The 23,864-nt window shown below is 43.6% G+C and overlaps 1 protein-coding gene across 1 annotated transcript in view; it reads right to left on the reverse strand.

The window, feature by feature from the left end:
- The window catches only part of sema5a (sema domain, seven thrombospondin repeats (type 1 and type 1-like), transmembrane domain (TM) and short cytoplasmic domain, (semaphorin) 5A), a gene marked incomplete at both ends in the record, with an annotated part of 185,754 nt that overhangs the window by 121,490 nt on the left and 40,400 nt on the right, over positions 1-23,864 (reverse strand). Inside the window, 2 exons of the mRNA XM_080752100.1 lie at positions 7,524-7,622; positions 12,439-12,501. Coding sequence (XP_080608226.1) covers positions 7,524-7,622; positions 12,439-12,501 — 162 coding nt within the window. The remainder of the gene's footprint in view (positions 1-7,523; positions 7,623-12,438; positions 12,502-23,864) is intronic.

The raw sequence follows: 23,864 nt of genomic DNA on the forward strand, positions 1-23,864 counted from the left end.
CAGCAGTAAACAGCCTTCATGAGCATGTGACCTTTGGGTTTGTTGCTTTAGGAGAGAAAACAAATGTCATGAGTCACAGTGAACCTCTGCCTCCTTTTACTCCTCAACAAGAGCAGAAGTAGCCTTGTATCAGAAATGGCCAAATCACGATAATAGGCAACAGAGGGAATTGTGACATTTGCAGCTCCTGGTGTGTTATTTCACTTTAGCCAGACATTTGCCATATTACACAAAGTGTCTATGCTGATGTTTTATTTTTTTTAAAAGTAGAAAAAGAAAAGGTTGTTAGCAACTAAGTGACAGCTGCGAGCTAGAGCTACCCTAGTTCAATTCACCAGGGGCAGCTCCAGGGGTGGGCTAGAAGGGGCTTTAGCCCCCCCTAAGCCCCCCCACCCCACACACCCAAATGGGATGAAAAATATTTAAGGAACAAATAAATTAAATATATATGAATATGTGAATGACAATTGACTGCCTTCTATGTAAACCATACTATAAAACTGTACTTTTTATGCTGGAAAGCATCTCCAGCCTCACAAAAACCCTGTTGCATTCATAGTCATTAGTCATATTAGTACTATTCATTATATTGTTTGTTGCCAAAATGAATTAGCCCCTGCTCTAAAAGCCCTGGAGCCACTGCTGCAATTAACATAAAACATCCCTGCTGACCGCCAGAGGCGGTGCTTAAAGCACTGAATATCTCCCTTCGCGCATGCGCATTCGAGTATGAATACCAACAAAGTCACTTGTGACCCCTGGATGACCCCACAGGGGGTATATCATCCGGGGTTATCCAATGGATCATTTCCTTTTTTCTTCTCGCGCGCCGAGTTTCGTTTGCAAGCTCTGCATTGAGCTATTATGCATCAGTATACGATGCATTATTATGCAACCTACCTTATTATTGAAGTCGCTAGTAGTTCCGTGGCCGTTTTGGTCGGGGTAGCGAGAGTTCGCCCTCCAGGAACTGCGACTTTATCTCCTCTACAAGCGGAGTTTATTTCACGTGGACGCGAAAGCGTCCAATCTCTCAGATGACGAGGGTCTTAACTCTCCGGACAAGAGGTAGGTTACTGTTGTTAGCGGTAAGTTCCGCACTAAGATGAGGTTAAAGTTACATTGTGTTTTTTTGTATAAGAGAATAAACTGTTGCGAAAGGCTGCGGGCGCTGCCTCCCTCCAATACGAGATTCTCGTTTGCTGTGAATGGACCGTTAGCGTTCCGTTTCTACCATTATCAAGGATACAGACTATTATTACTTTCCTTGTTGCTAAAACACGCTGCTTTTAGCGAGTTTCTTTTTCGTTTGTTTCACTTTCTGGTTAGATCACGTCACAGAGTTAGCGGTGTGCAAAACTCTTTTAGCCTTTTTTGCTAAACGGCTGGCTATGCGCTCCCTCTCCCCAGGATAGGGATTTATTTATCTGTGGCACGCTTCTGACTGTAGCCTTGTATAGCCTTGCTGATCATAAACGATAGCCGTCCCTGCTCACAGCATGACGGCCTAGTTACTATGATTTTTTGGTAGACATTGTCTAATAGCTTTTGGCAGCGTTCAGGCTTGCTTCAAGCTTTCGTAAACGGCTATTTTGTATAGTTTGTCTTGTTATTTGCCAGCTGGTACAGGGCGGGCAGCGTATAGCGCGACCTGCCTCAGCAAAATGGTCTCTATTGATGATTGATTGATCGTAGCTACCGATAGTTTGTACTATGTAGCGCAATCGCTTTTATAAATGGTGTCTATCTGTCTTTTGTATTGGCCTCTGTTGGACAGGCAGTGTACGCACTGTTTCCCTCCAGCAAGTGTCCTTTACTAAGTGGAGCTACAAGTAGCTCAAACTCTTAACTATATTGTATATACAGCTTGTTTTGTTTATTAGCCACTGCTGAGTGCTGATACGGGCGCCCTTCGTCCAGCATGTTCCCATTACTGGTGGTGTTATTACCAGTAGTTCGTTCATAGCTTAATTTCCAAAACTTTATATTAAACTTTTGGCTGGTGTAGATTGCATAACGCTCTCTCATCCCAGCATGGATCTGTAACTCAGACTACTACGACTAGCGTGTTTGGAAGTAGTGTTGTTAGTTTGCTACTTGATTAGCTTTTACTGGTAAATGCAAGCATAACAAGAATTGACAATTGTCAATATTAAGCTGTGTTCACTTGCCGTTTTCTTATAATAATAAACCAACTTACGTTGGGTAGCTTTCAATGGAAGCATTTCATGCTGCTGCATAAATGGCAGCATCCAAACCTTTATTGAGGGTGATGATAAGCTGGTTGTTTGTAAGTTACATAGTAAACAACTTTACATTTGGATAGATTTCAAAGTGCTACAATAAACATTGGCATAAGAAGCATCTCACACTGCTACATAGATGGCAGCATCCAAACCTTTATTGAGGGTGATGATAAGCTGGTTGTTTGTAAGTTGCATAGTAAACAACTTTACATTTGGATAGATTTCAAAGTGCTACAATAGACATTGGAATAAGAAGCAGCTCACACTGCTACATAGATGGCAGCATCCAAACCTTTATTGAAGGTTGTAAGCTGGTTGTTTATTAGTTAGCTTTTGTTGGTGGTACAGGTAGCGTACACGCTCCTCCTCTCACACCGAACAGGCTCCAACTAACAGCACAGCGGTGTTCCAGTTAACAGTCCTGATTATCTGAAGAGCCGACTAAATGCTGTAATTAAAACTTTTGCTGGTGCAGGTGGCGTGAGCGCCCCCTCCCCCCAGCTTACGGCATCTGCTGCAGCTAGCCTACTTGGTAGCTAGCTACTGGTACTCCATAGCCTAACTTATATTTTTATATTTTTTATATAACTTTTTTGGTTGACATACAATTTTCGGCAACGACGGCCTCTGCTGGTGCAGGCAGCTTGAGCGCTCCCTTCCCCCAGTAGGTTGTCTTCAGACCAAACCAACGGCCTCTGCTGGTGCAGGCAGCGTGAGCGCTCCCTCCCCCCAGCTTATAGCCTCTACTGCAGCTAATCTACTGTGTAGCTAGCTACCAGTAGTCTATTGTTACATTTAAGTAATATATATTTATAATCTTTGTTGAGACATTTTCTAGGCAACAATAGCCTCTGCTGGTGCAGGCAGCGTAAGCGCTCCTTCCCCCCAGCAAGTGGTACACAGACCAACTAACAGCCTCTGCTGATGCAGGCAGCCTACACGCTACCTCTCCACTCAGCATACAGGTTTCACAGTCCAGTTAAGAGCAGCTTTCACGCTCTGGTTTTTTAATGCACTTAACTTGTAAATCTCAAGCAGTGCAACAATAAGCATTTAAAGCATTGAAAGAAAGATGTATGGTAGCAGATTAACGGCTATTGCAAGCCGGTTATTTATGAGTGGGCAACTGCTGGTGGTACAAGTAGCGTACGCGCTCCTCCCCCACCATACAGGTTCTACAGTCTAGCTAATGTCGACGTTCCAGCTAACAGTGACGTTCACGCTCTGGTAAGCTGAAGAGTTGTCTATCCTGCTCAAATTATGGCCTTTGCTGGTATAGGCAGCGTTACACGCTCTCTCCCTCCAGCATATGGTCAATATTGTCTAGCAACCAGTGGCGTCCGCGCTCTGGGCTAGTTGGGACTGGTGTGTGTTGGCCGGTGCAGAGAAACCGTTGCCACCACAATGGAGAGCTCCCACTTTTGCACCTCGTGTGAGGTTCCTCCCCAGCCGGATGCCGGCCATGACCTCTGCCCTGTGTACCAGGAAGAAAAGGTCTGACTTCAACCATGTTGGATTGGCTATTTGCTGAGTTGGCTTACATGAGGGCCATTGCCCGCCAACCTGTTTACCTTTGGAGGATGTTTAAGTGCCTACTCCTCCAATGCCACAGCTGACACCAGAGGATGATGTGATCTTCCTTGCAGCTTGAGCTACACACTTCCATGAATATAAGGAAGATGCATAGGCCTTAGAGCCGAGCTCCCACTCCTCAGCTTCAGAGCCATTGACTGAGACATAATACAGCTCCATGCGCATTATCATTCGCATAGCCCTGGAACCCTCGCCAGGCGCAGGCCGCCCTCCACTGCCTTTTATGTTTCTCATGCCTGTACCCCTGTCAGCCATGAATGATTCAATAAGTGCTCGCCTGGGTTGCAGGCCAGCTATCAAGCCTGTCATCACAGTCTGCATTGCGTTCCCCGAGGGGGCTGTGTGGCAGGGGGTTTGAATGCGAGGTGCTTGGGCAACTCCCTATAATACCTTATGCTTGCCCTCTCAACGTCTTTGCAAAGGGCAATGTGAATGCTGACCCCATCACCTTCAGTGACGTGTCACCAGAGGCATGGGGTTTATTTCCATGAACTCAGATTGATGATGCCCATCCTAGTTCAAACTCATCCCAGAGTGTGGCTTTAACAGTTAAGCCTGACTGGGGCACCTAGGAGAACTCTGTAGTCTCCCAGTGGAGCTGGAAGTAGGGTTTGGTTCAGCAGTGATGGAACTACTGAAGCGAACCATGCAGGCTAGGTAGACCAGGCGGCAGCTGAGGCTACTGGGCCAGCTGTCAGATACCTTTCCCATCTGCAGCTCAGATACTGGGCTGCTTACACCTTAGACGTGTTGGTGGTTGCCACCTCAAACGCCGGATATAAGCGTCAGTTCCGACACCAGCCCCCCACATCTGGCTGGGTCAAAAGAAGGCAGTCAGTGACCCGGCAAAAAATCCTAACATTGGACCAGGAGCTATCCGTCCTCCTGACGAAGGGTGCCATCGAGGCTGTAGACCCTCTGTCAGACAAGGAGGTTCTAATCTAGCCTGGTTTGGCCAGGCTATATACTAATGCAGCTAACTAACTGCAGTATAGTATAACGTCCCCACCTTGTTTTAACATGGGTGGATTGTTTAGCTGTGCTAGGCTAGTTCTAATCGACATACTTCCTCGAGTCTGGGGGGACCCAAGAGGTATATTAAGGTCATGTCATCTTATATGTTGACCACAGCAGATGATCTGCAAACTGATACCCACAGTTTCCGCTGCCTGTCAACACTGGCAGTTTCTGTGCTATGCCTATCAAGGCCACCACTGGAAGCTCAGGATGCCTTCTTTCTGGTTCTCCCTCTCCCAGAGGGTGTTCACAACGTGTCTGGCAGCGGCGCTTGTGCCGCTGCAGTCTCAGGGTTTGAGGGTCCTGTCGTACCTGGGCAACTGGCTGATCTGCGTACCATCCCAGAATCAGGTGTCCAAGTTGCAGCACGTCACCCGTCCTGCATGGCCCATCTAGGGCTCAGTAAATGAGGGGAGATGTTGCCTAGAACATCTCTGACCATAACATTGATTTGTAACATCAATAACGCCTGTGGCCTTAAATGCCACTACTATAACAGCCAGCACCAGGTGGTGCATTTGGCTCTACAGTGCCTTCTGCCGTGCCTGAGAGGCGAGCACATTCTCATGCGGTCACGTAACACCATGACCGTGTATCCGGTAAATCGGGCGGAACCAGGTCTGCACGGCTGCTGCAGGCATCCATGGACCTCATGACTTGGGCCCTGCCCGATTAGCCTAAGGGCAATTTATCTACCGGGTGAGTAGAATCACCTCAAAAGCCCCAAGTAGGTTGCCGCCCGAAGGGCGCCTTCCTTTGAAATGTGCACATGCCCGGAGGCACTACACATGCATTCTGCTGCTTCCACTGATACGACCAGTGCTTAAGAGTTCTTCAGGAGGGTCACACCATTCGACTGGTGGCTCCCTTCTGGCCAGGGAGGACTGTTTCCCTGGCTGCACAGACTAAGTCACAGCCATAGCACCTCCGGGACAGGAGAGGTCTCCTCTCGACCTTGGAGGTCGGGTCTGGCATCCCAATCCTCAACCCCTTCAACTGAACCGCTGCAGGGCAGCTGTGCGGATCCAGGCAGGCATACCGTCCTGAATGCTAGAGGGCCGGGGCCATCCACCAGGTTACAGTAGGATAACAGATGGAGCTGTTTCCAACTGGTGTATGGGTCAGAGTGATGACCCAGTGCGTTGCTCTGTGCCTACTTTTCCGGAGTTTCACCAGTCCCTCCTAGACTGGGGCCACTCTCCGTCTACTCTAAAACTTTGCATAGCAGCAAGATCATGTAGACTTGGTAGAATCGACAATGGCACAGCCATAGTGGGGAACAATAGTCAAGTGTCCCTTTTCCCGGAGGGGGCTCTGAGGTTTATCCTTCAAGAGCCTTGAGAACTTCCATCGTGGGATATTCCCATGGTACGGGACACCCTTTGCGGGCCTCCCTTTCAAGCCCTTGACACAGGCAGTCTAGGTTGGTATCATGTGAGAAGGCATTCATCCTGCCCATTACCTCAACAGTGTCAGTGAGCTACACGCCCTGCCTGTCAGTGACTCTTGTCTGAAGTAGAACTCAGACGGCTGAGGTGTCGCTATGTGGCCGAACACAGCGTTCCTCCTTAATGGTGCTGTCTCAGTCGCACCTCAACCAGCCTGTAAGGCTTGCCCAGTTTAACCTCCACCACGAGAGTGGGTGGACAAGCTGGAACTGTTGTGCCCAGTGTGGGCCCATAGAGCTTAAGTTAGCCCTGCCACACGCTTTCGGTGGCTAGAACAGCTCTTCCGTGGCTATGATGGCCCAGATATTGCGCTCCCCAGACAGCGCCTGTCCCATTTTTAATTGTGGAGTGCCATCAGCCACACCTACAAGGTGAGTAATCGTCCCCTGCTATCTGGTATAGGGTGCCACTCTAATGATAGTGCCCCCACATCATGGGCTACCTGAGAGTAGTACCCCTGGAAGATATTGGTGCCACTGCCTCATGGGAGTCATCGGCACGTTCTCCAGGTTATATTGGGTGATTGTTGCCACTCCCTATCCATTGGGGGTGGTTCTCTTCCCAGAATCCTCCAATTCTGCTCTTTGAGGGTTGTAATCAGGATTCCTCGTGACTTTGTTGGTATACGTCATTCAGTGCTTTAAGCACCGCCTCTGGCGGTCAGCAGGGATGAAATAGAACGAAAGTTACGTATGTAACTACGGTTCTATGAATCCCGAATGACCGCCAGAGCACTGGGTCACTCAGAATCCTCGTGGTCTCGCGAGAAGATTCTGTAGGAAATGATCCATTGGATAACCCCGGATGATATACCCCCTGTGGGGTCATCCAGGGGTCACAAGTGACTTTGTTGGTATTCATACTCGAATGCGCATGCGCGAAGGGAGATATTCAGTGCTTTAAGCACCGCCTCTGGCGGTCATTCGGGATTCATAGAACTGTAGTTACATACGTAACTTTCGTTTTATCTTCTCAATTTGTGTCATAACAAACTAAATAAGGGAACCAAACAAAACATCCCAAAGCTATGTGATCGACAGAGCTAGACATGGCAGGAGACACTAGACAGGAGAGGACAGAAAAACCCAACAATATGTAAGAGGAAAAAAGCAGGATTTAGAGGAGAGGAGAATGACAGAGGTGAGGAGGAATAAAACAGAGAGAGATTAAGGCTGTTGAGAAGAGAGTAAACCACTAGAGCGTGGAGTCGGTTTCTTACCGTTCGGTTGGTGCAAATGGGGGTGAAGGCATTGGTTCCACACGTAAACAGCCTGTTCCCATTCACCAGCAGCACTCTGATGTAGTTTTGACATTCCTCCTGTAGAGACACACACACGTGGCACACACACACACACACACACACACGCACACACACACACACACACACACACACACACACGCACACACACACGCACACGCACACGCACACACACACACACCACTGTCAGCATACTGTAGGTAGCACTATGCAGTCATTACAGGGCAAGGCAGAGGACCGGGGTGTCGCACCAAATTCTGGACCCTGTGTACAAGGATTCACTGCAGGCCCCCCATGAATGTTCTTCATAGGGGGAGGGGGTTTAACCCATTTAGACTGGGCACGCATTATTACGCATTATTTTGTGCGTCAACTATTGAAAAATAGCAGATATACAAGCTCGCAGCGCGGCACTCGGTGCCGTGCTGCGAGCTTGTATATCTGCTATTTTTGGAAAATTGTGAAAAGTCAGAATAGTGTATATCAAATCCTTCTAAGGTTTTTTTTTTTAAAAACCTATGTTTCTACGTTAGTGGTGCTCAAACCTTTTCATGTGAAGGACCCCCAAAATGATATGTATTTTGCCACGGACCCCCATCTCAAAATATTTAGTTCCAGGGACCCCCCAGAAGCAAAATTTGAGTTACAAATGTTCGCTTAAAAAATACATATATTCAAAGATTTGCACAAATTTTCACGACTTTTTCAAAAATAGCAGAACTACAAGCTCGCAGCGAAGCACTCGGTGCCACGCTGTGAGCTTGTATATCTGCTATTTTCCAATAGCTAAAGCATAAAATAATTAAGGCCCCTCCACCTTGGGCCCTAGTAACTCAGTCCCACTTTCCCCTCCTTGTGACGCCCCTGATAGGTAGCACTATGCAGATTCATTACAGGGCAAGGCAGAGGACAGAATTAGATGTAACAACACAGAATGAGACAGAATCAACTCCAATCACCGGAGCTGTGGCACAGAACGTGGATAAAGGCTGACAGAGGTGAATCAGGGCTAATGACCACTCGGTTCAGTCCCGTCACACCTCGGCTCTACAGCGTAACAGATTCAATGCATAATATGCACACAAAGAATTGGAAAGTAACCAAGTACATCTGCTCAAGTACTACTTAAAGGAGTAGTGATCACCCACAAAATGACTTTTTCTCTATTGATTACTCACGCCATGGAGACTTGAGTTCAATAAAAAAAAAAGTATTCGTCGCATTCCTAAGATTCCTACGAAATTATTTGATTATAGTAAATCCAGTGCCATGCATTTGGGTCCCCATCCCGGGCCATGCATTTGGGTCCCCATCCAGAACATTGGGGGTACATTTTGAACTCAAGTCTCCATGGCGTGACTAATCAATAGAAAAAAAGTCATTTTGGGGTACTTATTTTAATATTTTATACTATACTTTTTACTCCACTACAATTATCTGACAGCATTAGTTACTTTGCAGATTTAGATTATCATAACAAACCCCTATACTTGGGCTATTTGAAAATTGCAGATCTACTGTACGAGCTTGCAGATCTGCAATTTAAAAAAAAAACACATTTTGAAATATATGAGTACTGTAAGTTTATTTTGATGCCGGTACTTTTGTAACGGAGTGTTTTCATATTGTGGCATTATGTACATGTACTTCAGTAAAAAACAACCAGGGAACCAATCCAATCCAAAACCCACCACTGTGTGCACAGAATGAGGTGGCACACCGAGAGCAGTCAGTGTGGAACCCGGTGAACAGAGCAGAATACTGCCTTGTTTCCCGTGACTGGCACAGAATGTGAAATGAAAGCATCGGTGATCATACATTATTGTTATTTGTTTTTAGCCCACACTCTACATCAATCAATCAAAAGCACTCCTGTCTAAAAGTTATGGAAGTCTACGCTTTATAGCCTCGCCGGCTGGTCCTCAGAGGTTTAGGCACCAGGTCAAGACTTTGTTAAAAACCCAATTTACTGACTGACTGACTGACTGACTGACTGACTGACTGACTGACTGGCTGTGGCTGGCTGGCTGGCTGGCTGACTGACTACAGAACAATGAGAGCTACAGTATATGCTCCAGCTCAGCTTCCCAAACACAGCCACAGAGGATTTCCATTAAAAGCTCAAAGCAAACATTACATTATCACGTGGAAGCCACGGAGGAGGCACTGTGCTAGTTTTCGTGCTGGCTATGGCAATATAAAGCACTCATAAAAGTCCCCACCGTGTGAGAGAGAGAGAGAGAGAGAGAGAGAGAGAGAGGCCCTGGCTGTATTCTGGAGACTGAGAGGTCCTCATTGAGATTTAAAACCCTGTAAAGTAGCGTTAGTCTGAGCCACCACTTGAGGAGGTACCCCACTCTATCTGCCCCCCTCTCCTTCTTCTTTCTTCTTCTTTTATACTGCATGTCAGTGGTTCTCAATCTTTTCCTGGATGCAGGGACCACTTAACCCGGCAGCCAACTGGTCAGATTGGTGGGCTGCATGTACGTATTTTAACACAACGGCTGCCGCCATTCAATTACGCTTTATTTTGAAGAGCCCCGGAAGCTTTGTGCGTGTGCACGTGTGTGTGATCTGACTATTCTAAGATGTCGCGAAACTAAAATCCTAACCGGGGCTGACCATCACGATTGAGTGTAGCCGTGAAAAATAGTTTTTTCTTTCACCAGCACCCATAGCAAGCGTCAGTTGCCCAAGTTACCAATTGGTAACCCTTAACTCGTCTGTGGATGAGTTTGTCCAACTGGCATCCGTAATGATCAATAAATCAATATTGTTACGGAACTAACGTAGTGTACTTTATATCAGTAAGATACCTAAGGGGCGACAAGCGGCGAGGTCGCGCCATGTCTTCGCCAACTGGCCAGTGATGTATATCGGACCAGTTACCGAGACCCCTAGTACCCATATATGGAGATCCATGTACTGTATATAGAGATATGCTGTGAGAGCCCAAACATGCTTATACCCAGTTATTCCTTATGTGAAAGTCCTATGACGTCTATGACATCTGACATCATACATACAATCCCTTTTTTATGCCCATTTAAGGAGATCCCTGTCTGTAGAACCAGTTGAGAACCACTGCTGCATGTGTGTGATGTAGACGAGGTGCAGAGAAGGATGAGGAGGGCGTTGATTGGGGGAGAGGAAGACAAGTAGCCTTTATTTCCTCCCTCTATCAAGAGCCCTGCTCATAAAACCATTCATTTCCCAGCTCCAGGCAGTCTACAGTAAAAGAGGAGAGAGTGAGAGAGAGAGAGAGAGAAGAGAGAGTGTATGTGTGTGCGTGTGCGCGGGAAGCTGTCAGCATAATTCAATTCTTTTACACTATTTGTTTCTATGGTAAATAATGGCAAATGTAATTTGTGCCCTCCAGTCTTGCTTATGAAAACACCCCCACTATAGGTGCGGTAGCACAAGACCTGCTGTGCGCGACGTCTCGCGCTATAAATATATATATATAAAGCAAAGACAAGGCAGCAATTCAGTCCCGTCAAGTCAATTTAACTCCCGTCTGTTCTCGCAGATGAAATAAATCAAACACAGCGAGAGAACGAGCGCAGGCGAATGAAGCGCTTTAATGTTATTCTTAGTGTTCATCACAAGGGCTGATCCTCTGAAGGCGAGGCGACGGCTAGAGAAGCAATTCTTCTCCACTTGACTCGACAGGGACCGCCTCTCCAGGACAAAAGGGGGCTACTGTCTGTAATTGCAAACAACGGCCATGTGCTGGCCAACCTGTGCATGTCAATTATGGGCTTTTAACCACCTCTTACTGCAGGATAAATACACGGACACACAAGCTTGCATCTACTGTCGCTGAGACATGCCCGCACGCACGCACGCGCACACACACACACACACACACACACACACACACACACACACACACACACACACACACACACACACACACACACACACACACACACACACACACACACACACACACACACACACACACACACACACACACACACACAGAGAGAGACAAATACACAGCAGGGCTTGGCAGTTCATCTCCAGGTCAAGTTGAGCTCTACTACTTCTGTTTGGTAGACGCGGCAGTGCCAGCTAACCACACACAAAAACACACTCATGCGCACACAATTGTGAAATAGATGCAGAGGAGGTGGAAACAATAGGAGCTCCACCAGAGCTACAGTAAGGTGGGGTTACCAAACCTTTTTTTAAAGTTCATGAAAACAAACAAACACTCCCATCTTCGGTCACAGATTTTCTTGAGGATTGTCTTAATCGCTTTCAACCTGATTGACCCGACGCGATGAGACGTGTTGTGAGCTTGTAGGTTGATTTTTTTTTTCTATTTTGAAATAGGGCTTAAGTGTGGAGTTACATAATAGCTTCACGTGCTATGATCAAGAATGGATCAAGAATGGATGGATAGAGATACTTCACCAGGCACCATATGTCAATTCTGTGTAAGTTCCAGTGATGCGTTCGATGGCTGAACACTGTGAACCAAAATACCACCTCAGTTCTCTTCAATACATGGCGTCGAACAGGGACGTGCAGAGAATGTTAGAGAGGCAGGGGCTGACATTTCTAAAAAAGGGCCTTTTGGTGAAAATATCAAAAATTCTTTCAACATAAAATGCTGCATTCAAGTTCAGGAGAGTTTGGACAAGGCAATTCTCTTGAACGCTGCCTTCAGGTATGGCATAGAAAGAGGGCATTTGCGTTTCTTTCACCATAGTAAAAAACGCATTCATGGTCTTGAGAGGGCACTTTTTACAGATGGATAAAAGGGCAGGGGCTCAAGCACCCTTTGATGTCTATGTGTGCACGTGCCTGGCGTCGAAAAACTAACTAAATGTTCCATTTGCAGACAGGACATGTTTTGTTGACTCACCTCAGACTTCCCACGGCTGAAGCAGGCTCCCTTGGTGAACTCATCACAATGCCACTCAGCTTCCTGCGGAGAAGGAAATGCAGGTTTAACAAAATGAATAAATAAACCATCGCGAAGAACATCACAGAGCCGCCGTACAATAACACTGGACCATTCAGGAAACACTTGGCATAAGTAAAACAAAACAAAGCAATACAAGAAGAGGAGCGATCCGAGCACTCAATAAAGTCAAAGGGCAGAAGGCAGGCGTAAAATCAAGGTACTTAATCAATTACAAAAAGGTTCAAAAGATAACATGTTTCGACCCACTGGTCTTCATCAGGGCATGTATGAAGACCTGAGGGTGCTCAGGTCGCTTTAGTCCCATTGACTAAAACGGATTGCCCCCTCTCTTTTTTTAAAAAACAAAACAATAGTTAAAACATTTCTTCGGACCTTACACAACAGCAGAATCCGGATTCATTATGGTTAACAATTGTCAGGCAGTAACACAGACTTTCATTGCAATATTTCCCAGACCATGGGTGGCCAAATGTGTCCGTGGTAAGATGTCCATGTCTGTGGCAAATCTTCTATTTGAAAAATAATAATACTAGAGCTGGTATACAGTGGTTGACTTGTCAGTCTCCAGGTTTTCCTCAGAATAGGTAGGACATTGATTGAATGCAGAAATACCAGTGGTGTAACATAGTGCAAGTACTTTGTTACAATACTTCTATACTTTATTTGAGTTTATAGCCTATTCATCACAACTTTCACTTTTTCAATACATTTAGAATAAGATATGTATATATTTTCACTCGTCACTCGTCGTGATATTGGATTATCCAATAAATCCAAAAAAGCCATTGCCGAGAACCATCATTAAAATGTCTTCCATGCCTATGAATGACCTGATTTTAACTTAACAGAATAAGAGCTTATGAGCAATGATCGGTGGATGTCAAAATAACAATTCTTCTCACCCTCTGGTTGTCTTTAATGCTTTGAAAAGTTCAAAGCCATCACTTAAAGGAGCTATAGTCAACGTTTTCATTGTAGGGCCGACACTTTGTTTACATCCTAGTCTATAGACTAGAATGTAAACAAAGTGTCGGTCTGACAATGGCCAAAATGATTATTTTATCATTATTTTACGCTTTGTGGTCATTTTTGAATAGAAACACATATATGAAGCTTATTTTTTTATAAAATATTTTCAAAACATTATTTTTATTTTAGCATCCGTTTTTCAAGAAAATCTTGACTATAGCTCCTTTAAATTTAGAAAGTGAAGAAAGTGAAGAATAAAGTAGACAAAAGTACAGACATGGCCATTGAAATAATATGAAACACTTAACTTTTAAAGATATTTTTGAAAATGGGTTACAGATTGCTCCATCTATGCCTTCCCTCTCAGCTTTTCTACTTACTATCTTTTTCTTTTTTACAAATCGCTTTATTAGATTTTTATCGCAGATGGAGAAGAACAAACATCAAGAGTGGCATGAAAATAGTCTGCATTTTCTTACAATGATCAGCATGAATAGAAAACAGTTGGTATTATGTGGGAAGAGGGTCCCACATATCTCTCCCTCTTTAAAAACACAGCATGATGTCTGTGATTTCTGTTTTGCTTTCTGTAATTTCCTTGTGTAATTATTATTTTGAATTTATTGGAAGCTGTTTTCAGGTTTACATCAATTAATATTGCAAAGTGTGATGTTTCTGCATACAGAATGTAACCTGACAATAATGACAATAAAAACAATAAGTAGCAAAAATCACAGCATGCAGTATGTCCTCCATCGTGTCTACTGGACTAACATACATCAAGTATTGTATTGCGACCGTCATGGTCAAAATTCTTGCAAAACACATTTTTGCACACTGCTCCTACAGATTTTGCCCTAAAATCACTCAAAGCGGTACACAGTATCTCTAAAGTCATGTCATCAACATGGATATGTCCCATTTGCCATAATCCCACCTGATTGCCTACCATTTCCTTCTACAGTTTGTGTATGCGACCTTACGGTCGCTTATCTCCCGATTAGGGAGTCTTACTGGTTTATGGTAATATTATTGACCACTCATTTTGTATGTCACGATTGTCCGTAGCAAAAATATAGCTTGAGGAAAATGTCCATCGAAGGTCCAGAGCTGATGACCCCTGGTCAAGTAGTTTCCCCTGGTCACAAGTTTCCTCGTTTCCTACTTTTTGAGCGGTGCAAACCGCTCCTACGTTTCACTTCGTTTTAACACAAACATTAGCATGGACAAATCAAAAGCTGTTCTGACCACGATGTCACGTGTTAGCCAAACAGAACAGACCAATCGCCCTTTCGTCCATAACGTCATGGACACAGCGGCTTTTGATTGGTCCGTCGATCCCAGAACGATTTTAACCCCCCCAAAAAATGCAAAGGTCAACATCAGCACGTGCCAATCAAAGCTGTTCTGTCCAAGACATCAACAGAATTAGCATGGACCATCCATGACGTCACGTGTTAGCCAGAAAAGAGACAGCCAAAAAGAGGCAGCGACCACACTTGCACAGATTGTGGTTGCTGTCTCAGGTCGCAAGGTGCAGCACCCAGCCCACACCAGTCCAAAATCCAGGGTAAAGTTTGACAAACCCCATATCCTGGACTTTCCTGAAATTCAAACCGGCGCAGATGGGGGTTTTAGGCCAATCAGTTTGCAGTTCCTTTGAAAACAGCCTGTCAGAGCCAATAAATGATTCAGTATTTTCTATTTTCACCTACAGTACAACCAGGTTTGTCCCGCCTACATTAGTTAACCCAGTTAATTAACCCAGTTAACTAATGTAACCCCCTGGTTACATTAGTTAACCCAGTTAACTAATGTAAGTTTATCTCCTGCGACTACTTGACTAGTGGACTACTTTAGGTTAAGACTACTAAAATTCAGTTGTCGGGAATGCCCTAGCATGGAGGCACGCGCACATGCGTGCCCACACGCATGCTCGCACGCATGCACGCACACACTCACACATCCCATATAATATTAATAGCTGTGTTAAATACAGACACAGAATCCAATTAAGGTGCAAACAAAGGTGGTGTTAGCCCAAAACATATGAGCAAGCACAGATTAGAATGCCAATTTGATTTAAGTGTGGGGGGAAATGAGCGATGTTAAGACTCAAGAGAGCACATCCCCGGACCGAACATCAATGTGAATTACATGAGGGAAGGAAACTCTTTTTTTTTCTTTTTTACATTTTACTATCAGGGAGCGAGAAGAGAAGAATTAGAAGATAAAAACGGGACAACTCACTCCCTCCGAGGGTGGAAAGAGCATTCTCTAAATCTCCTGTTTAATTTCATGGTGACCTGCGGGGGCTCTCTCTTTGATAAAGGTTCACTATTCATGAAACAAGCGACGGTCCTGGGGCCACCACGGGACCATGACAGGGCCACGGGAGGCACTCATACCTTGACAGGCCAAATTAGATACCATTGCCACTAGCCAGGATGACTGACGGAGAGAGAGAGAGAGAGAAAGAGGGAGAGGAGGGTGTTCCCTGAAAAATGGACAGCACTGTAACTTCATGTGGCAACCAGAACTAAAAGTTAATGTCAAGTCGGGGAAAGTCGCAAAAAAAAGTGAAACTATTCAACCTTTTTCCTGGTTGAGCCGGTGAGAGACGACACTCTCTCTCCTGCAATAATAAGCTGGCCAGCAGCCAGAGCCTGCAGAGTGACTTCATTCTCAATGGGATACAGTAAATACTCCTAACTGAAAGAGAATATTATATTTCACCTTGGTATCAGGGCTGCTTTATACCAGGACAGCAGGGGAGCAGAAAGCTGAACCCCCCTCAGCAGTTAGGAGAAGGTCTTTCATTTCCTCTCTGAGCAGCCAAGACTTTCTCGCTCTGTGCTTTATGAGTGGGCTTTAACTCTGCTGTCTCGATGGCCTTCTGGTGGTGGCATGTGCACATGTGTGCAGTCTGTGCACACGTACACACACTCAAGGTGAGATATTTGTGTTGCACTGACTGAGAGACAGCCGTGGACTCTCTGCGTCCACGTCTGAGACGCGTCTTACGCGTCCGTGCTTAAATAGCGGTCAAGACGCAGCTTTGTGTCCAGGACGGAGCTCCCGCGGCTCAAGACGTGAAACCGCGGCTCAAGACGCGATTCGAGTCAAAGGACGGGGCTTTGACACTACAATCGCGTCTTTTCGCGTCTTTTCGCCAAAAGACGCGGCTTGGATCGCGTCTTTGAGCCCAAAGACGGAGCTGGGACACTACAATCGCGTCTTCCGTCTCATGACGCGTCCGTGCTTAAATAGTGGTCAAGACGCAGCTTTGCGTCCCTGCACGGAGCTTGCGTCTTCTAGACGGCTCAAGACGCGATTCGAGCCGAAAGACGGGGCTTGGACACTACAATCACGTCTTTGATCCCAAAGACGTGGCTTGGAGGCTACCGCGTCTGGCTGGAACTCGGAGCGGAGTCAAGTTCATTGAAAATAACGGGCCGTATGTTTTGACGCGGCGCCTCCGTGAGGCCGATGAGGCTAGTGTGTGTTCCCCTTCAGACGTCTGCTGTCTGCTCTCCGTGGAAAAAAAAAAAAAAAAGGGTGTCTATTGTATGTATTTTTTGATGGAAAATTCAAATATTACCTTCTTTTTTAGATAGGACAACTCTAACCTGCATCAATTGGTATTTTATAATTGCCAATAGTACCCTATCAATCTAAAAAAACAAATTGGATCTCTATTGTATGTATTCTTTGATGGAAAATTCAAATATTGCCTTCTTTTTTAGATAGGACAACTCTAACCTGCATCAATTGGTATTTTATAATTGCCAATAGTACCCTATCAATCTAAAAAAACAAATTGGATCTCTATTGTATGTTTGATTGATTGATTGATTGAAGGCTTTATTAGAAGTTTGCATAGGAAAATGTACAGATTCATGACGGTACAGTTCACTGGTACAAGGTCTACTAAAAGGAGATCCATGAAAAGACTAAGCTTATTTCAACAGGAAACCATTAAAGTATCTCATATAACATTGAATGACAGACAAATAGAACACAGTACTATGCAGTAGATATGTAAAGAAAAAAAGAAAACAGTAGGTCTATACAATCAGTAAGTACAGTATATACAATATATACAAGGAAGGGGCAGGTAACAGTAAGTCTAAACAATCAGTATGTACAGTATATACAAGGAAGGGGCAGGGAGGGTAGGGTTGGGCTAGGTTTTTACCAGTTGTGAACGGCTGCTGCCTGTAAGTGGTTTTTTAGGGCAATTTTAAAGGATGCTAGTGATCCACACTCCTTTATGGCCTTCGGTAAGGCATTCCACATTTTTGTGGTGTAGCAGAAGAACGAGTTCGACCCTTTCTTTGAGTTGACTCTGGGTTGAACGTGATCTGTGGCACTGCCTCTGGTGTTGTAATTATGGACATCCTTAACGTTTATAAAGTATTTTGACAGGTACTTGGGTATCATAGTGGTGTAGTGTATCTTGTACACCAGGCCCATTGCAAGTTGCTGTACTCTGTCATCTACTCTGAGCCACCCCACTCTTAACTGGTGAGTAGCGGTGAGGTGAGTCTGATTGGGAAGGTTAAGCAGGACCCTAATTAGTTTATTTTGGGCTGTTTGGAGTTTAGTTTTTAGGGCTTGTGGGGCGTCACGATACCATACGTGGACTCCATAGTCAAAGAGGGGCTGGATTATTGCACCAGCTATGGTCTTCAGTGTGTTGAAGTTGACCAATGGGGCGATCCTCTGTAGGAAACGAGTTCGTTGGTTGATTTTTTGTATTACTTTTGAAGTCATCTTTTCGCTGGAAAGATTAGCTTCAAGGATACATCCTAAGTAGGAGATTTCGTTTTTTCGTGTTATGACCTTGTCACCCACTTTGATTGTGAAGTTCTCTACCTTTTTGAGGTTATGATTTGATCCAAAGAGGATGGACTCGGTTTTGCCCAGGTGAATTGATAATTTGTTGTCGTTAAGCCATGTGCAGATCTTACTCAGTTCAGAGTTAAGTGTCTTTTCAACCTGCAAGTGGTCCTTGCCCGAGACTAGGAGAGCCGAGTCATCCGCGAACAGGAACAGGTTGCAGTCGCAAGCAGATGCCATGTCGTTCACGTATATTAGGAACAACAGAGGTCCCAGTATGCTACCTTGGGGAACTCCACAGCTTACTGGGAGGGGGGGGGACAGGGTACCGTTAATCTCCACCACCTGTTCCCTCCCCACCAGGTAAGATTGCATCCAGCTCACTGCTGCGCTGTCAAGACCGATGGCTTTTAGTTTCTCAATCAGAATAGCATGATCCACGGTGTCAAATGCCTTCTGGAGGTCCATCATGACCATGCCACTATACTTGCCCTGATCCGCTTCGCGTTTGATTTGGTCAGTCAAATAGAGAAGGCATGTGTCAGTGGAATGGGATTTTCTGAATCCAGATTGGAACTCGTAAATCAGATTATTCTCATCGAGATATCTTGCAATCTGTTCGTAGACTATTTTCTCCATGACTTTGGATATGGAGCTAAGAATGGAAACGGGGCGGTAGTTTCCAGGGTCTAGTTTGCTACCTTTTTTATGCAGGGGGGTTACTTTTGCTAGTTTGAAGTCCTGGGGGACATGACCCTGTTCGATGGAAAGGTTAATTATGTGGGTAATGATTGGAGCAATGGTGGCGGCTGAATCTCTGAGAAATCTAGCTGGGATTTTATCAAGGCCAGTGGCCTTGTGTTGAGGTAGGGCGCTCAATTTTTTAAACACTTCATCAGTTGTCACTGTGGAAAGTTTATGTATTTTTTGATGGAAAATTCAAATATTACCTTCTTTTTTAGATAGGACAACTCTAACCTGCATCAATTGGTGCATCAACCTTCTCTCTATCTATCTATCTATCTATCTATCTATCTATCTATCTATTTATACTTCACCTTTAGTCAAGAAGAGAGTTCAGCCTCAGGAACTTGCACACCTGGAACTGTGTCATGACTGTGTCATGGAGCTAAGCAGAACTATGTGAAATACTCACAATGAGTCTGATGGACCAATCAGAGTGGTGGTGGGGGGAGGGATCAACAATAGACAGAAACTGGATAATGCTTTGTTAACTGTCCCACCTAAGTCCCTGCTAGTCTGAACAAATCACCTTCCCTCTCAGAACACTACTACTACTACTACTACTACTACTACTACTACTACTACTACTACTACTACTACTACTACATTTATATAAAGCTGCTCTTGCATTTGAATTCAAGTCTGACACAAGTTAAGGTTAACTTAGGTAGTAGTTCATTTTGCTGGCTTTTGTGTGTGAGTGTGTAGGCCCACAAATTATTATAATTGTCTGTCATTAAGTGACTCAAAGGGAGACGTCTAATGGGTGTTTATTATTTTAATATTAACTGTGGGAAGATTATATATATTTTATTTTGCACTTAAAGTGTTGTGATGTTATTCCTGAAGGAAGAGGGGTATTTTCACAGCCCAGGCTTTGAACCTAAATGCTGTTTACATGCTCTATAAATATTTATTTCTATATAAAACTCAGTTGTGTGGAGTTATTGTGTGCCTTTTATTGTAGCTAAAGAGTCCATTTGTTCACTAGACATTAAGTCAAGGTTACTATTTTGAGTTGAAGCCAAGTGTTTTATTACTTTGTGGTTTAACATTATTTAAAAGGCAAATTCATTGTTATGGTTACTTTAGAAGACTGCTTTTGCATTCATGAGTTATAAAGAGAGCCAAGCTAATTCAAAGAGTTAAGTTAAAGGAACACAAAACGTGACTTAACTCACAGCTGCCATTGGACAGACAGTTATAACATACTCTTATCTTTCACAGAACAGACAATTATCATTTAGTTTATCTATTTGAGACATGTAGCTGCTCTAGGGGAAATAGAGCATTAATTTGGGATCAGCCTATTCAATTGATAATGACCAATGGGTGCCAGTTTCTAAGTAGTTAAGCATATTACCATAACAATATATGTGGCCTAGACATGGATATTGCCCACTCAACTCGTAATCTACAGAAATGTCCACCACATCACACAGTATAAAACCTAGTAGAGAAATCTGCCTTCTCCTGTATTGTATTAGTGACATTCATTAATAAATAGTAAAATAACAGGACAGAGCAGAACAGGCCTCTGCTGTGTCTTTATTATGGGTGCATTCCAATGCAAATGGATACTCTGGAACAATCTGAAACAATGTATCTTTCCTGTGGCTGTTATAATGAACACAAACAGATCAGAACGTAATTTAACATTAACCAGTTACATTTATCATACAACAATGTAAGGGATGGATTCCTTTCTATTGTGTGAGTTACTTAAATGCTGATCAATATGTGAATCTGGCTCTTATCAGGTGGGTGTTTTCTCTCCCTGGCCTGTGCTGTCCTCAGTTAAACCAAGACAGTGCTGTTGTCACCAATGTGGAAAAAGCTTCAGCTCAATTTATTATCTCAAAGTAGACCAGAAAATACACACAGGAGAGAAACCATACGGCTGTGTCCAATGTGGGGAAAAGTTCAGTTTAATGGCTGCTCCGAAAGTGCACCAGAGATTTCACACCGAAGAAAAGCCTTACTGCTGTGAACACTGTGGCAAACGTTTCACTGTAAAATCTAGCCTCGTACAACACAAGAAGATTCACACTGGAGAGAGACCTTACTGCTGTCACCAATGTGGGAAAAGGTTCACTCTGAAGACGGCTCTGAAAAGACACCTGAAAATCCACACTGGTGAGAAGCCATATACTGCTGTCTCCAGTGTGCGAAAATGTTCAGTGATATGCATCATCTTCGGTGTGAAATCTCTGGTGCACTTTCGGACTATCTTTTCACCACATTGGACACAGCCGTATGGTTTCTCTCCTGTGTGAATTCGTTCATGTATTTTGAGATAAGACAATCGAATAAAGCTTTTCCCACACTGGTCACAGCAATAGGGCTTCTCTCTAGTGTGAATTCTCTGGTGTTCTTTTAAAATCCCCTTTTGAACAAATCTTTTCCCACACTGGTCACAACAATAAGGTTTCTCTCCAGTATGTGAACGCTTGTGATCTTTTAGCAAAATACTTCCCACAATGTTCACAGCTGAATGGCTTCTCTCCTGTGTGTATTTTCTGGTCTACTTTGAGATAATAAATTGAGCTGAAGCTTTTTCCACATTGGTGACAACAGCACTGTCTTGGTTTAACTGAGGACAGCACAGGCCAGGGAGAGAAAACACCCACCTGATAAGAGCCAGATTCACATATTGATCAGCATTTAAGTAACTCACACAATAGAAAGGAATCCATCCCTTACATTGTTGTATGATAAATGTAACTGGTTAATGTTAAATTACGTTCTGATCTGTTTGTGTTCATTATAACAGCCACAGGAAAGATACATTGTTTCAGATTGTTCCAGAGTATCCATTTGCATTGGAATGCACCCATAATAAAGACACAGCAGAGGCCTGTTCTGCTCTGTCCTGTTATTTTACTATTTATTAATGAATGTCACTAATACAATACAGGAGAAGGCAGATTTCTCTACTAGGTTTTATACTGTGTGATGTGGTGGACATTTCTGTAGATTACGAGTTGAGTGGGCAATATCCATGTCTAGGCCACATATATTGTTATGGTAATATGCTTAACTACTTAGAAACTGGCACCCATTGGTCATTATCAATTGAATAGGCTGATCCCAAATTAATGCTCTATTTCCCCTAGAGCAGCTACATGTCTCAAATAGATAAACTAAATGATAATTGTCTGTTCTGTGAAAGATAAGAGTATGTTATAACTGTCTGTCCAATGGCAGCTGTGAGTTAAGTCACGTTTTGTGTTCCTTTAACTTAACTCTTTGAATTAGCTTGGCTCTCTTTATAACTCATGAATGCAAAAGCAGTCTTCTAAAGTAACCATAACAATGAATTTGCCTTTTAAATAATGTTAAACCACAAAGTAATAAAACACTTGGCTTCAACTCAAAATAGTAACCTTGACTTAATGTCTAGTGAACAAATGGACTCTTTAGCTACAAGAAAAGGCACACAATAACTCCACACAACTGAGTTTTATATAGAAATAAATATTTATAGAGCATGTAAACAGCATTTAGGTTCAAAGCCTGGGCTGTGAAAATACCCCTCTTCCTTCAGGAATAACATCACAACACTTTAAGTGCAAAATAAAATATATATAATCTTCCCACAGTTAATATTAAAATAATAAACACCCATTAGACGTCTCCCTTTGAGTCACTTAATGACAGACAATTATAATAATTTGTGGGCCTACACACTCACACACAAAAGCCAGCAAAATGAACTACTACCTAAGTTAACCTTAACTTGTGTCAGACTTGAATTCAAATGCAAGAGCAGCTTTATATAAATGTAGTAGTAGTAGTAGTAGTAGTAGTAGTAGTAGTAGTAGTAGTAGTAGTAGTAGTAGTAGTAGTAGTAGTGTTATGAGAGGGAAGGTGATTTGTTCAGACTAGCAGGGACTTAGGTGGGACAGTTAACAAAGCATTATCCAGTTTCTGTCTATTGTTGATCCCTCCCCCCACCACCACTCTGATTGGTCCATCAGACTCATTGTGAGTATTTCACATAGTTCTGCTTAGCTCCATGACACAGTCATGACACAGTTCCAGGTGTGCAAGTTCCTGAGGCTGAACTCTCTTCTTGACTAAAGGTGAAGTATAAATAGATAGATAGATAGATAGATAGATAGATAGATAGATAGATAGATAGATAGAGAGAAGGTTGATGCACCAATTGATGCAGGTTAGAGTTGTCCTATCTAAAAAAGAAGGTAATATTTGAATTTTCCATCAAAAAATACATACAATAGAGATCCAATTTGTTTTTTTAGATTGATAGGGTACTATTGGCAATTATAAAATACCAATTGATGCAGGTTAGAGTTGTCCTATCTAAAAAAGAAGGCAATATTTGAATTTTCCATCAAAGAATACATACAATAGAGATCCAATTTGTTTTTTTAGATTGATAGGGTACTATTGGCAATTATAAAATACCAATTGATGCAGGTTAGAGTTGTCCTATCTAAAAAAGAAGGTAATATTTGAATTTTCCATCAAAAAATACATACAATAGAGATCCAATTTGTTTTTTTAGATGGATAGGGTACAATTGGCAATCATAAAATACCAATTGATGCAGGTTAGAGTTGTCCTATGCAAAAAAGAAGGTCATATTTGAATTCTCCATCAAAAAATACATACAATAGACACCCTTTTTTTTTTTTTTTCCCACGGAGAGCAGACAGCAGACGTCTGAAGGGGAACACACACTAGCCTCATCGGCCTCACGGAGGCGCCGCGTCAAAACATACGGCCCCTATTTTCAATGAACTTGACTCCGCTCCGAGTTCCAGCCAGACGCGGTAGCCTCC

Source organism: Nannobrachium achirus (assembly GCF_963921795.1).
Source record: "Nannobrachium achirus genome assembly, chromosome: 21".
NCBI lineage: Eukaryota > Metazoa > Chordata > Actinopteri > Myctophiformes > Myctophidae > Nannobrachium > Nannobrachium achirus.